The 14337-nt window shown below is 42.0% G+C and overlaps 1 protein-coding gene across 1 annotated transcript; it reads right to left on the bottom strand.

Moving 5' to 3' along the window:
• Nucleotides 1-8953: 8953 nt before the first annotated feature.
• On the bottom strand, nucleotides 8954-9607 carry LOC122022782 (RING-H2 finger protein ATL74-like). The gene has a single exon (XM_042580901.1). The coding sequence runs from the start codon at nucleotides 9605-9607 to the stop codon at nucleotides 8954-8956; it is 654 nt and encodes a 217-aa protein (XP_042436835.1).
• Between the last annotated feature and the right edge of the window lie 4730 nt (nucleotides 9608-14337).

Here is a 14337-nt window from a genome sequence, read left to right as displayed (position 1 = left end):
TTTCGGTCGATCAACGGCTCTCGGAGGAAGACGATTCCGAGGCCCCCTCGACTTGAATCACCGGAAGCCATTTTTGTGGAGGATTCTCTACACCAATCGCTTCGACAGTACTCATTCGGCTGGCCACCCCTTCTCTCCCTTAGGCTGGCACTCCCGCGCTCTCTCTGAGTGGATCTTCATTGGAGCCAACCGGCTGTAAACCATGGCTCCATCTCGGCTATGGCCGTAGCGTTGATCTCTGTGTCTGTAAGTTTTCTCTTGCCAGCCAGACGCGCCCTTAGCATGATGTGAGCTACAAAAAAGGAGAAAAAATCAGTTAGATTCGACGAAGGAGAAGAAGGGGAGCATACCTGGCTGGACGGGAGCTTTGTGCAGATCGGGCTCAAGACGAACACGTAGAGGACTCCCTCATGCAACAACTTGTGGATATGGTACTTCTGACCGGCCAAGCTGGAAGCTGCATAGAGGTAGTTCGATCGACTCTTATATTTCTTAAGCTCAGGAGGGTTCGACACCTTTAATTGCTAGCTGGTCGGAAAATCCAACCGCTCAGGAAAGTGAACAAAGGCGTAGCAGTCCTTCCAATGCTTGTTGGAGGATGACATTTTATCAAAGAAGACTAGGCCCACTCGGGCTTAGAAGAGAAAAGTCTCCGGCTCGGAAAATTTAGGATAATAGAAATAGTAGAAGAGCGGAGGAGTAAGAGGAATGCTGTGCAGGTGGAATAGAATGACGACCCCACACAGCAGCCGAAAGGAGTTCGACACTAGTTGATGGAGAGAAATACGAAAATATTTATAAATGACAGAGAAGAAAGGGTGAATCGAGAACCGCAGATCGGTGGTAAATTGGTCCCAAAAGAAGCATACAAAATCCGGAGGTGGCTCGTTCGAGCGGTCAAAAGCCGAAGGAAGGCTGATTTGATAATCAGAGGGAATTTCAAAAGCAGCTCTCAAACTCTCAGCATCGCCTCCGTCGAATTTGGACTCGATGGGCGTCCACTAGAGTCTAGGAACAGAGACGGGAGGTTGTGAAGAGCTTGTTATTGGAAATGAAGGTCAACAAGAAACAATGAAGTTCGATTGAAAGAGAGGACGCTAAGAACTGTGAAAGGATTCAATTGAAAGGAGGGGGCTTACTAGAAAGATCGCCGGAAAGGGAGAAGCACGCAGCGTTGTAGGGAAGCTCAAAGACGAAGACTTGAAGATGAAGATGCGAAGTGAGGAAGATGGAAGTGCACACGAGGTTATAAACCTCGCGGTCGATCAACCCCAGCCGTCCGATTTGGAGTTATGGAAACCTAGAAGCAGATCCAACCGTTGAACTTGAAATGGTGCACGTCACGTCATAAGTGGATATTCGCCTGTCACATCAAGCACACGACGGCATGATGTGTGTAAATATTATGATCGTTTATGCATATTTTAACGCACATTCACTTACTTTATACGTATATGTTCTTTGCATGATCGTCTCTTTTATCATATACTCATCATATATACTCTTTTGTTGAGATATCTGCTCTTTGTTTGGTTTTGTGTTGACAGGGACAACTTTCGGAACAAAAACAGCGATTGTCGACGTATCGAAACAAGGTAGAGAACACGGCCGTGCAACCTTGCATGGTCGTGTGGCCAAACAGCAGAAGAGAAGTGCATGGCCGTGCAAGAGTTGCACGACCGTGTGGCCTACCTGAGATGAAGCCTTGCATGGTCGTGCCATCCTGCACGGCCGTGCCCCCCATAACTGCAGCCAAGCAACGCACGACCGTGCAATCCTGCATGGCCATGTCCCAGGAGCCGAGCTCGAGATCCACACGGCCGTGCCAATTGTCACGGCTGTGCAGCACGACCAGGGACAAAAGATGGCACGGCCGTGCGGATCTCAAACGGCCGTGCCACTCAACCTGAAGGGAGGAAGGTGTTGGCCATGCGGATCTCGCATGGCTATGGCACGGGGCATGCGACGCCCGTGCCCTAGCTTATAAAAGGGTCAAGAACCCTATTTTTGGCGGCATCTTTGGTTTGGAACTTCGTTCCTCTCCTCGGGAAAGGGTTCTCCTCTTCGGGGGAAAACCCGAGAGCTTCATCCACTGCCATCCCTTGACGTTCCGTCTATCTCTAGAGCAAGGAGGCATCCCCAAGACATCGGAAACCTCGGCAAGCATCTCTTCTTCCCCTTCTGCTCACATCAAGGATTGTAAGTATGCTTTACTTTATGCTTTGGGGTTGTTCTTCCTCGTAATGGAGTAGATTTCCTCTTCTAGGATTAGGAAGTATTTGCAATGTGAGGGAGATGTAGAACTATGTAGATTCACAATATTTCTATTAAATGAATTGTTAATGCCTTGTTCATGATGAATTGTGTGTGTGACATATTTATATTTTTTATGCATGCTTCGTTGATTGATGTGAAGGATTGTTAGTCACGCAAAGGGGATGCCCTAGGGCGTATTGACCAAGATGCCCTAGTGATAGAGGTAATCCTTTCCGGACGTCTAGGACGTTCCCTTAAAAGGAGAAACAATCTCTTACGAATTGCTGCTCTCGTAGAAAGAGTGCCCTAGATCGTATACCCGAGGGGCCCTAGTGACAAGGGTAACCCGTTTACGGACGTGTAGGACATTCTCTTGAAAGGAGAAGCAATTCCTCCATAAGGAAGTAGGAAACTGTACCAAATCTCTACCTTTATCCTTATTGTTATTTACTAGACATGTATTCCTGTGATCTACCGAGGCGCCCTCGTGACAATGGTTAACTGTTACAGGATTTCACAGGAATCGTCTCTATTCGATACTTAGGGATATTGACCAATTTAACTTCCTACAAGAGCATGAACATAGAGGGTAGAAACTAAGTAATCTATGTAATATCTCCTAGCATTATAATGAAACCGAAATCCTAGAATTCATCTCCCAAAGCTCATTCCCTCCAAGATCTATTCTCTCTCTTCCCTCTTCTCTTTCTTTTACTTTTACGTTCGTCTAGATAATTCGCCGTGCGAAGTTAACTAGTGCTTAATCAACAGTCTCTGTGGATACGATAATCTTATATATTACTGACGACGTAACCGTATACTTGCGGTGGCGTAACACCTCCAGTATGGGACACGTGTCCTTTGATCACGAGGCAACATTTAAGGCACTTAATTAAAAAGGTATGACCGCGTGCTCGCACTACAACAAAAACCTTCATAGACATCGGTTTTCCACCGGTGTCTATTTCATTTTCGACCGATGTCTATGAAGCCGATGTTAAAAGTCTGCCATTTTAGACATCGGGTTAAAACCGGTGTAGTATCACTTAACGACACCGGTTTTACAGTGGTGGAAAACCGATGTAATATTAGTTAATAACACTGGTTTTACAGCGGTGGAAAACTGATGTAATATGTATATTTTTTCACAAATTTGATTTCTGAAACCATGAAAAATCGACAATAACAAAAAAAAACACAAATATTCACAAATTATACAAATATTCTTCATTCAATAATATCCATAAAATACACAAATATTAACAAATTATATAAATAATCTTCTTAGAACAATATCCATAAAATACCGAAACATTCTTTTTACATCAAAAGCTAGCTAATAGATATACTATCCCTAACCATTAATGGGTACCCCACGGAGCAGTAGGCCTCACTTCCTATCCAGATCCAACATTCAATCCTTTCCCTAGGTCCCATAGCATAGTTCAGTGGTCGGCTCTGAAGTCCTCAGTGGTAGAAGTCCGACCCCATTCTCCTTTTCTCGTTCGCTCCTCCCTTTTCCCAGTCATCCCTCTTCCCTGTCATCTGTGCAATTAGTTTGTAAATTCAAATAACCAGAACACGAGAAAAATATACATATTCAATGACATTCAATAAAATATATAATATAGTTAAACAAAGTGAAGACCTTGACAAAATTAAGACTCCAATGGTTTAGTCATGCATATTGCATAGAGTTCAATTGAGGAGTAAGAACTAAGAACCATATAGCTGACCAAATAGTTAGCAAAAATATGGGTTCATTGATGTTGATAATATATTTCTCTGTCCTATTTACTAATAACCACCTGATATGGGTTCATTAAAAATTTTTGTCATATTTTGTCAAAATTAGAATCAACTAGCTATAGACTGAAACTGAGCCTAAGCAGAATCAGAATCATAAACTTGCTGAACAATCTTGGACATCCTACAATAGATTATCCAAAAGTTGCAGAACAAAGTTGTAAAAAGTAGTAAAAGATTTGCAACTCTTATTCGATGCATAACAACAATTTTGATTTTAACACACGAGGCATTAACACCTGTTTTAACTTGACGCTATCTACTTGATAAAGTCAAGCAAAGACATTTACCTTCACTTCGATCCTTGAATCCTCGAATAATACATGCAAGACTCCAAGGCCTTCCACCAGAGCATGCTTTTGCTCCACCTTTTAATATGCCATTGTGTTGCTTCAGTCTGAGAATATGTCATCTTTTGTCAAACAATGGGAAGGGTTTCACTTAAATATGCACGAATCTATATATTCATCAACAACATCTTCCTGCCAGACGAATCTAATGAAGGTAAAGGCACACAAATAATACAAAAAAAAATTCTTCTGAGTGTGTGTTTCAGATTTAGAAAATATTTCAGCGGCATGTAAGTCAGAAATCAGTACTTAACAAATTAGAAAAGCAATCATCTGGTTTGTAACAAAAGCATAGCATCCAGTTTGTATCCAAAAAATCATTGTAACAAAAGCATAGCATCCGGTTTGTATCAAAAAAATCATAGCAAGCACCAGGGGAAAAGCATAGAAATTATCAAAATCACCATGGGAAAAGCATCCGGTTGTTCACAAAAAAATCATTGTAACATAGAAACACATCAAGCACCAGGGGAAAAGCATAGCAGCAGCAAGATCTCAAAAGCTAAGAGACGTTCATAATCAATCAAAATTAATGAGTTTGTATCAATTATGATACTGAAACAATGTTGGAAAATGCAACAAATTATCTTTAGGGCTTATATGCAAAATGGAAGATATTGTATTATTACCATTGCTGGAAGTGAATCCTTATGGTCAACTCCAAAATTTTCAATTATATCTTTCATATATCGCATGATATAAAAACCACATTGCTCCGCATCCGGTTGTTGAGGAGCCTATGTTAGAAAAGAAATATTGGAATAATTCCTTCAAGGATAGTGAAACAGTTGCTAATCAAAGGACATACCTTGGCAACTATCCATGTTGGTTGTTTTTTCCCTTTCCTTCCAGCCTCCGCATTATACATTTTCAAGGCCCTTCATGCATATAACCCGTGGGAATTGTATTGCCACATCAAAATACTTACATGTTTTAACAAAGGTAAAAAAAGAAGCCAAAAAACTTACATGTTGACAACATATTTCCAATCTTGATCATGAATGCGGTGACTAAGAGGATCCAACAAAAAAATAATCTCCTTCTCAACATTGATGATAGTCAAAATCCAGTGAAAACTACACAAAGAAATATAATTAGTGTATATATGCATCTTGCAAGTTCTCAAAATATGCAAGTGAGAGTGATATATAATGTTATTCTTACTCACCCAACGTTGCATGGCACAACAACCAATTGACCAGATGAGGTACCAATTAGCCTACTGCTTAAGTAACAAGCCCTTTTATTCAACTGTTCTTGGATAAAATCTCTATTCTGATTTCTTGATGGTACATATTCCATAGGCATTGGATCCACCAATCTGAAATCCTGCAGCAACATCTTTTCCTGTATCTTTCTATATAGATGCCTACAATTGGAAAATATTCCAAAAAAATGATGAAATTTAAATTAATGAAACACATAAATAAAGTCCAATTCAATTGAAAGCTTACCACATATACACAACTATGCAAGTGTCTGTGATTGACTTCAATTCACAAAAGGGAAATATGTCATCGCAATTAACAAAGCATGTAATAAATATGAAATCTAGCTTCATATGGAGACGATCAATCCTAAGGCCTCCCGTTCAACTAAAATCAAATTCATCGTACCGCATCAGCACATATTTTAGCACCTAGTCCAAACCCATCCACTTCATTGTGCGCACACAGAAGTTTTCGTAACATGTCACTTCGTAAAAAAGAAGGCAGATCTCTTTGAAGCATATCATCAAACAGTTCATTCGCACAAAACTGCAAAGCGATCCTTGAACGAACAGGACAAATTGAGGAAGCCATGGAACTCGAGGAATTCCCTTCCAAACAACAACCTAACAGAAACCCATTTATTCACTCATGAAAATTGCGCTAGTCTCCCTCGTAAGCACCCAAGAACGAATTGAGATGGAACAGGGAAGAGCAGTACCTGGCAGAACAAGAGGTAGAAAAATATGCTTCTCAGCGACTACGTCTGTTGCCAAGCGCTGGAAGAGATCAGACAAAGTCAGCTGACGACTCGTCTTCTTCGCCGGCACTCGAAGAGATCCACCGGACGAAGCACCGGAGCGATGATGGTTGGGAAGAGAGCGGATTTTTCCAGATGAGAATGGACGGAAGAATCGCGATGGCGGATTGGTGGGTGGTGGAGGAGTTCACGGGAGGCCGAGGGGGAGGGATCGAGGTCGGAGAGGGCGGCGCGTGGCCGTGGAAGTTCGCCCTGTGAAGGCGGCACTTGAAGGAACCGGCGTGCGTAGTCGGAGCACACACGCACTTGGGGATCGCCGTCACGGCGCCGCAAGCAGAGGAGGAGTTGGTCGACAAAGTTCGCCTTGCGCCCCGCGGCAACGACCCTTGTTGATGGTGCCTGTAGTGGTGGTGGTGGTGCTCCTCCTCCTTCAAATCGTCGCCATTGGCGATGAAATTGGACGACCATCTCTCTTTTTGATTCTTTCAAATCGTCGCCATTGGCGATGAAATTGGACGCCATCTCTCTTTTAGATCCTAAAGTCAAAAATTACACACACAAACAACAAACAATAACAGTAGTTGGAAAAACTACTGGAATGCAAAGAAGGCTTCCTCTTCTCAACCAAAGAGAGGAGTTGGAGAAGATGCGGTGTGGTTGGACGGAGAAGCAAGGGCGTCGTGTCTTGATCCTGATCGGGAGAGGAAGGGGCGTCGATCTAGGAAGGAGGAAGAGGGAGATGAGGTTGAGAGAGATGGTCGGAGGTTTAGGTTTAGGTTTAGGCGAGAGATGGTCGCGCGGAGGAAGGGGCGCGATATAGATTTAGGTTTGGAGCGTGTTGCAAATTTTGGTTGGTGGGAAAATTAAAATATTTTATTTTGGTTCATTAACACCGGGTTTTAAAAATCGCTGTCTATTAACGAAAAAAAGGGCGCTCATAAACATCGCCTAAAAAATCGATGTCTATGAGCTAAAATCTGCGCTCATAGACACCGGTTTTTGGAAAAACCGGTGTAAAATACTCAAAGATATCGATTTTTGCTTAAAACCGTTGTTGTTCTACTGATGTCTATGAGGATTTTTGTTGTAGTGTCGACCATGATTATCAGGGATTTACGCAGTCTTTGAGAAATTCAGATGACATCAGCCAGGACCGCGCTCAACCGAGGGGCACGAGGAGCAAGCAAGAGAAAATTGTCACCAAGTATAACCGCCTGTTGTTCCGATCAGGCATGGACACGTGATCACCACATATTCGAACGACCTATGCGCATTTTCGCTTTGAAGGCTTGGGCCGAACAATAACCCTGCGAAAGAGGGCCGAGCGGCATAAGCTTGTCGCCGATCGGAAACCGGAGCATGAAGGCCGCTCGGGCCTTAGAGTCGTCAGCGACACATTTTGTCCAGTCAGTTGGACTTACAGCCTCCTTCAACTAGACTTGAAGGGGAGACTTGTGATGCGGCGGTAAGGAGGAGCCCACCTGGCACGGGTCAATGACCATGGTGGAGGTCAAAGTCAAGACAGTCAACGTGACTCAACCGCGTCGCCTGAGCGAGAGGCGGGGGATATATAGGCCAGAGGAACCGCTCTCTGATCGGCCATCTGGAGGAAATAGCGTCTGGTCAGTCCGATAACACTAGAGCAGGCTGAGCGGGCCATTCGTTCGGCTTGGGGTATGCCATTGACAGTGAATAATGAATCGATATAATAAAAGAGGAAAAAATAGATATTTAATAAGGGGAAGAAAAAATGAAAGAGAACACTCCATCTATCATTGAATACAGAGAAATCAAGACAAAGATGCCTTCTATCTATAATTAATATTATTAAATAGAAAAATATTAAAGATAACTAAGACAGGTATAAAAGAATTGATTGGTATGGAGAAAAATAGGATTAATGTTTATCCCTAATATTTTCACTTTCTCTTATTCTTCTGTTTCTAAGTTGAGGCCAACGTGAAGGACTTTTCGATTTGATTTTATTTTATAGAGAAAAATGAGATTTACATCCAATTAATAGAGTCGTCGTATCCTGAACTTTTTAACTTCACGCTCTAGGACAAGAACACTTATATATATATTTTTGTTCACTTTATATGTATTAAATAAGATTTGAACGTAAATTTGTATTCGCGTGGATTTGTATTCTTCCAGTGGAAACTGTTGTTCAACTTTTTCAAAGGTCCTCCATTTTTTTATCGCGTTCATACGCTTTTACCCACTTTCTTTTATGAATATTTTTAAAATATACCCTCAATTTAACTATTTAAATAACAAAAATAAAATCGACTTTGTTAACCTAATATATTTCTCGTACATATTCATTTTATATAAAAGATTACTTAAATAATTCAGTTAAGAGATTTTGATGGTATAAAATAATTTAAAGTTATTAAATATTGACTTATGGTATTTGTTGAGACCTAAAGCTATTAAATATTTGACTTTGCGAGGTTGCACTAGCTCTCATCCGTGTAGGAATGAAATAATCGCAGAAATTAATCAGGAGATTAGAGAATGATTTAATTAATTAGATTAAGCGAACTTTCTGCTCTGCATCGTGCTTTACGTTAACTGGTCGGCGTCGATTTGGGAAGAACGCATCCCTGCTCTACATCGCAGTCAATGGGGCCGTCGACGGATCGGCTTTCGGACCTCAGAATCATCCTTCGGAGCGACGTCAGCGCCTCCGCCGCTCTCTCCGATGACGGGAAGGAAGAGCTCGAACCGGCTCCCTGCGGTGCGCTCGGGATGGAGGGGTTCGCCGGCGGCGATTCAGGTGGCATGATAGTAGATTTGGGTCCCGCCTGAGTCCGGCAGAGTGGACAGGTGGTGTGGGCGACGAACCACCCGTCAATGCACTCTACGTGGAAGGAGTGGCGGCAGTTGGGCAACACCCGCGCCCCCTGCCCCGGCGAGAACTCGCTGAGGCAGACGGCGCAGTGATCCGCGCCGCCAACGAAGTCGTCGGGGCGGAGCACTGTCCAAGGTAGCGCCTTCATGGATTCAGCGTCGAGGCCGGACGTCTGCGGAAGGGGATCTTCGGCGGCGGCGACTGGGTCGCCGCCCCAGCGGCGCTTGGCGCGGAGGCAGAGGATGAAAGAGAAGATGAATAGGATTAAGAGAAGCATCGCAGCCGCGACAATGAACCCGTTGGTAGTCGCAAAAGACAGCACGACGCCGTCGTCTCCGCCGCCGGTCGTGGGTTGCTCTGCTCCAGACATCCTTGATACTTGAAATTAAAGCAAATTACGAAGTGGTGAGAATGAGAGTGAGAATCTTTGAGTTTTCTGTTCACGTTAAATGAATTCAAGCTGATATTTTTATGCGAGTTTTCTCACACGTTTATCAAATTTTTTTCTCCTTGTCAAAAGCTGCTAAACTGTTGATTGTTCTCACGTCTTCTCATTTTTTTTATTCTATTTACATTGTTCACATGGTATTAAAGCATGGTCCCGTCAAGCCGAAAAGTTTGAATTCGGGAGGACTTTTAACGTCGTCGTCGTCAAGATTTTTGTTTTGAAGGTGTGTGAAGGCCTATGATTGTGAGGTTCTTCGGTGATTCCTATGTTGTGGACTCGTGGTTAGTTTAATGGAAAAATTGACCCATTGTAGTTATAGAAAAATTGTATTTTTTTTTTAAATTTCAATCGTTGGATCACCTTAAAATTTTGAGAAGACGTTTTTTACATCCAAAGCTACATTTTAAACTATAAAGATCAGATTTTAAATTTTTTCAGTCTACCTGATGATTGAAAATGTTATTATTAATTTTGTCTTCTAAAATTTGATAATCAATCACAACAATGATTCCTTAAACATGGAACACCCAATATGACAATAGTAATTCCTCCTATAAATTATGAAATGACTCAATCATCCAATGTCACAATCGCTACTTTTACCGAATAGTTTTAGAAGTTCCTCGTATCCCAACCACATATCATGTTTGTCTTTTCTCACATAGGTTTACCCTTTAGTGGTATCTCAGGTATACCTTCCCCTATCTGGAAGGACTTCAATGTCGTCATCGAGATTTATGATTTCAAGGTGTATGAAGGTCGATTGTTGTGAGGCTTCCTTGGTGATTCCTATGTCGTGGACTCGCGGTTGGGTTGCTGGGAAAATTAACCTATTGCAATTGTAGAAGAATTATATTTTCTTGAGTTTCAACCATTGGATCGTCTTGAAACTTTGAGAGAATATTCTTTGCATCCAGGGCTACATTTTGAACGATGGAGATCAAATTTTGAGTTCTTTAAGTCCACTTGATGATTGAAAATGTGACTGTTGATTCTGTCTTCTCCTTTGAAATTTGGTAGTCAACCATGTTGGGACACTCTGGAGCTAGGAGGTGAATAGCTCGTCTCGCTTCATTGAAGATGATTGTAGTGGAAAACTCGAAGCGAACTCTTCCAATGCTAACACAAAGGATTTACTTAGTATCCATTTTAAGATGAGGTGACTAATCCAAGGATCCACATATGAGCACACTCTCCACTATTAAGAACGCTCATTCTCGGAACAATCCGGAAGTGGAGAAACTTCATACAAATTCACACAAGAGTATAACTCGAAACAAGAAGTAAATGTACAATAACACAATGAAGAACTTCTCTTGTTTGATCTCTTGTAGCTTGAAGACACCTCTGAACTAGTTAGAAAGTGCAGCAACACTTGTCTTCCAAGCTCAAATTCCAACGAACAATAGTGGAGAAGAATCGTGTAAGTGTTGTTGTGTTTGAACCTCGTCGTTGCCTTTATACTCCGCGATTTAGGGTTTCCAATCAATTGGGCTTACTCCCCAATTGATTGTCACGTCAGATCCAGGCGATCCCAGCTATCTAAAGTTCACAACATGCACAACGGTCATATCTCAATTGATCGACTGATCGATTGGGGTAGTTGGATCGATCAACTGATTGATTCAGATGTTTTATGTGCTCTCGCAGAAGACCCCGGACTCTATTGACCAATCAATTCTGGCCACCTCGCGTCATTGCGAGAAAACCAGCTCCAATCGATCGACTGATCAATTAGAGTAACCTAATCCATCAACTGATCGATTGGGAGACCTTCTATGCTCATGCGATTTCCTCTCAATCGATCACCTTATCGATTGAGCTCCTTGCGTCAAAAGCATTGCCCAATCGATCCACTAATTGATTGAGCTCTGGATCAATCGATTGATTAATCCAAACTTGCTTAAATCAAGTCTAAGGTTCCTAATCCCAACATCCGGTGAACCGTGAACTATTAATGTTGGATTAAGAGGCACGTGAGAGGAGGGTGAATCACGTAGTGTTTTTAAACTTTTCTTTTATTTTTAAAAGATAAAGTAAATGCAGTGGAAACAAGAATAGAAAACAGAAAAGTAAAAGACACGGTTCAATTTTACTTGGTTCAGAGCCTTTAGTAACTCTTACTCCAAGACCCGGGTCCCGTGGATCTATCAGTAGGTAATTCACTAATAGCCTTTTACGGAACCGTTAGAAGTGGGAATCGAATACATAACGTATGAAGGGAAAGTCTAACAACTCTATACTTTCCCTTGAAACAATAACAAAAGAAATGACTATAAATAAAGGTTACACGACACTTGTAATTTCTAGGATCGAGCTCGGTGTTGGGTGAAGCAGCTTCTCAGCAAAGTAGCAGAGTGTTAGAGCGTAGACGGAGCAGCAGGAATAACGAAAGATTGAATTTTTTTGTTCATAACTTCTTGCTGCTCGAACCGACCTTTTGTAGGCTGTTGGAGGCGCCTCCAATGCCCATGGAGGCGCCTTCAATCCCAAGGCTTATCCTCGAAAAAGCGGCTTCTTATCCACGATGAAGCAACATTCTCGTCTGATTTAAGCCACCTTATATCAGCTCCAAGGCACCTTCAGCCCAGGTACGAGGGCGCTTTCCTTTAGTTCCAAGGTGCCTCTAGCCAACTTGGAGGCACTTTCACCACTGTTCATCTGAGATGAATTTGTGTCATTCGATTCTGCAAGTCCATGTTAGCTCAAAATAAATAGTAACCTGTAAAATAAAGTTAGCATAATAAACATAGTATTAATTAGATTCCGTCTTCCAGATCAAAATCTAGTCAGAATTTCAATTTAGATTTTTGAAATGGACCTAAATTAGACCGATACCTACTGTCCCCCCAACGGGGACGTGTCCTCACTTAGTCACTCTTTTCCAGTGACTTACCTTCACTTGCCCGTCAAACATCTAGTCCTCCAGACCTATTTGGACTTTCTTTGGTCATGCTTGGTATCTGACCAAGCTGATCTACTAAAGCTTTTCTGCAATATTGAGTTAGCACAATAGATAAACTAGTAAGGTAAAACAGTGTTAACATATTTCAGGATTCGCTGGTTACATATAACTTAGGGTTACTTCCCCGTAAGGTTGTCCAACTTTACTTACTAGGACTTCCATTGCCTGACTTCACTCAGTAGGACTTCCACCACTTAGTTTCACTCACAAGGGCTCGACTTCACTCAACAAGACTTCCACCACCTAACTTCATTCACTAGGGCCCGACTTCACTCATCAGGACTTTCACCACCTACCTTCACTCACTAGGGTCCGACTTCACTCACTAGGACTTCCATTACCTAGCTTCACTCAGTACAGTCTAACTTCACTTATCAGGACTTTTCCTTGTCTAACCTCCAGTTAGTACTAGTTACTTAGTAGACTTCTCACATGCCTATCCTTTAGTTAGGACTTACCCTTGCAAGTCATCTAGTCCTGACTAAACTTCTCTTTTCCAAACATCAAGTCCTGTTTGGATCAACCCTTGGTCAAACTGACCAGACTTAAGTATATTGTCAAATATCAAAATCTTAGAGGTCGATTGCACCAACAATTAGGATTCCCTCATGCCTAGCATCTAGTCAATCTTGACCTGCTAGGACTTCGTCACCAAGAGCTCGGTCCATCCTTTGACTCACTTAGATTTTTCTTCCCGTGCCAAGTATCTAATCAACCTTAACCCACTTGGACTTACAAACATCAGGCGTCTAGTCAACCTTGACACACCTAGATTTTCACATGCCTTGCTTCACTCACCAGGGCTTTTCACCACCTGTCTTCACTCACCAAGGCTTTTCACCACTTGGCTTCACTCACCAAGATTTCCCTCTGCCTAGCTTCACTCACTAGGGTTTTTCACCTGGCTTCACTCACTGAGACCTTTTTCACCACCTAACTTCACTCACTAGGGCATTCCAATTGTCTGGCTTCAGTCACCTAGACTTTCCATATCAAGTGTCCGATCAACACTGACCCACTTGAATTTTCTTCTTCTTCCAACCTTCTCGTTGGTCTTGCACTTGCCTAACCTCCATTTCAGACTTACCAGTCAAGCATCGAGTTAATCTTGACTTACTTAACTCTTTTGATCAACCTTTGACCATTAATATCCTATATGGACAATTACACCTGCAATATTTATATATTGTAAAACATCAAAACTCAAACATCATGACTTAACCTTAAACCAACTCAAACTTAATCAATCTGGTCAACTTTAACCCAGGGAAAATTGCACCTCCAATCTCTATTCATTGTCAAACATCAAGACTCAAGCTTGAACCAACTCAAGCTTAGTCAATCTGGCCGACCTTGACCCAAGGGAAATTACACCAACAATCTCTCCTTTTTGATGTTTGATAATACGTTTAAATTAGGATAATCCCATAGCTTCAACTTCTTCATGGCAAATCATGAATGAGGGTTTCCTTCATTCTCCCTCGTTGGATAAATGAAGATTTCCTAACTTAAACCCTACATTATCCTCCTTTAGCACACATAAAAAAACTCTCCCTCTGAAGAGTTATTCACACACAGTTTATAACCTCACTTGTTGTTCACAACATCATAATAAAAGTCTCATACCCTTCATTGTCTCCAAATGGTCATCCTAGAGCATACATCCATCACAATGAAAATTTTCAAT

This window comes from Zingiber officinale, chromosome 9B (genome assembly GCF_018446385.1).
Source record: "Zingiber officinale cultivar Zhangliang chromosome 9B, Zo_v1.1, whole genome shotgun sequence".
Lineage (NCBI taxonomy): Eukaryota > Viridiplantae > Streptophyta > Magnoliopsida > Zingiberales > Zingiberaceae > Zingiber > Zingiber officinale.
The sequence above is the reverse complement of the archived record's forward strand: the minus strand, read 5'-3'. Positions and strand labels throughout refer to the sequence as shown.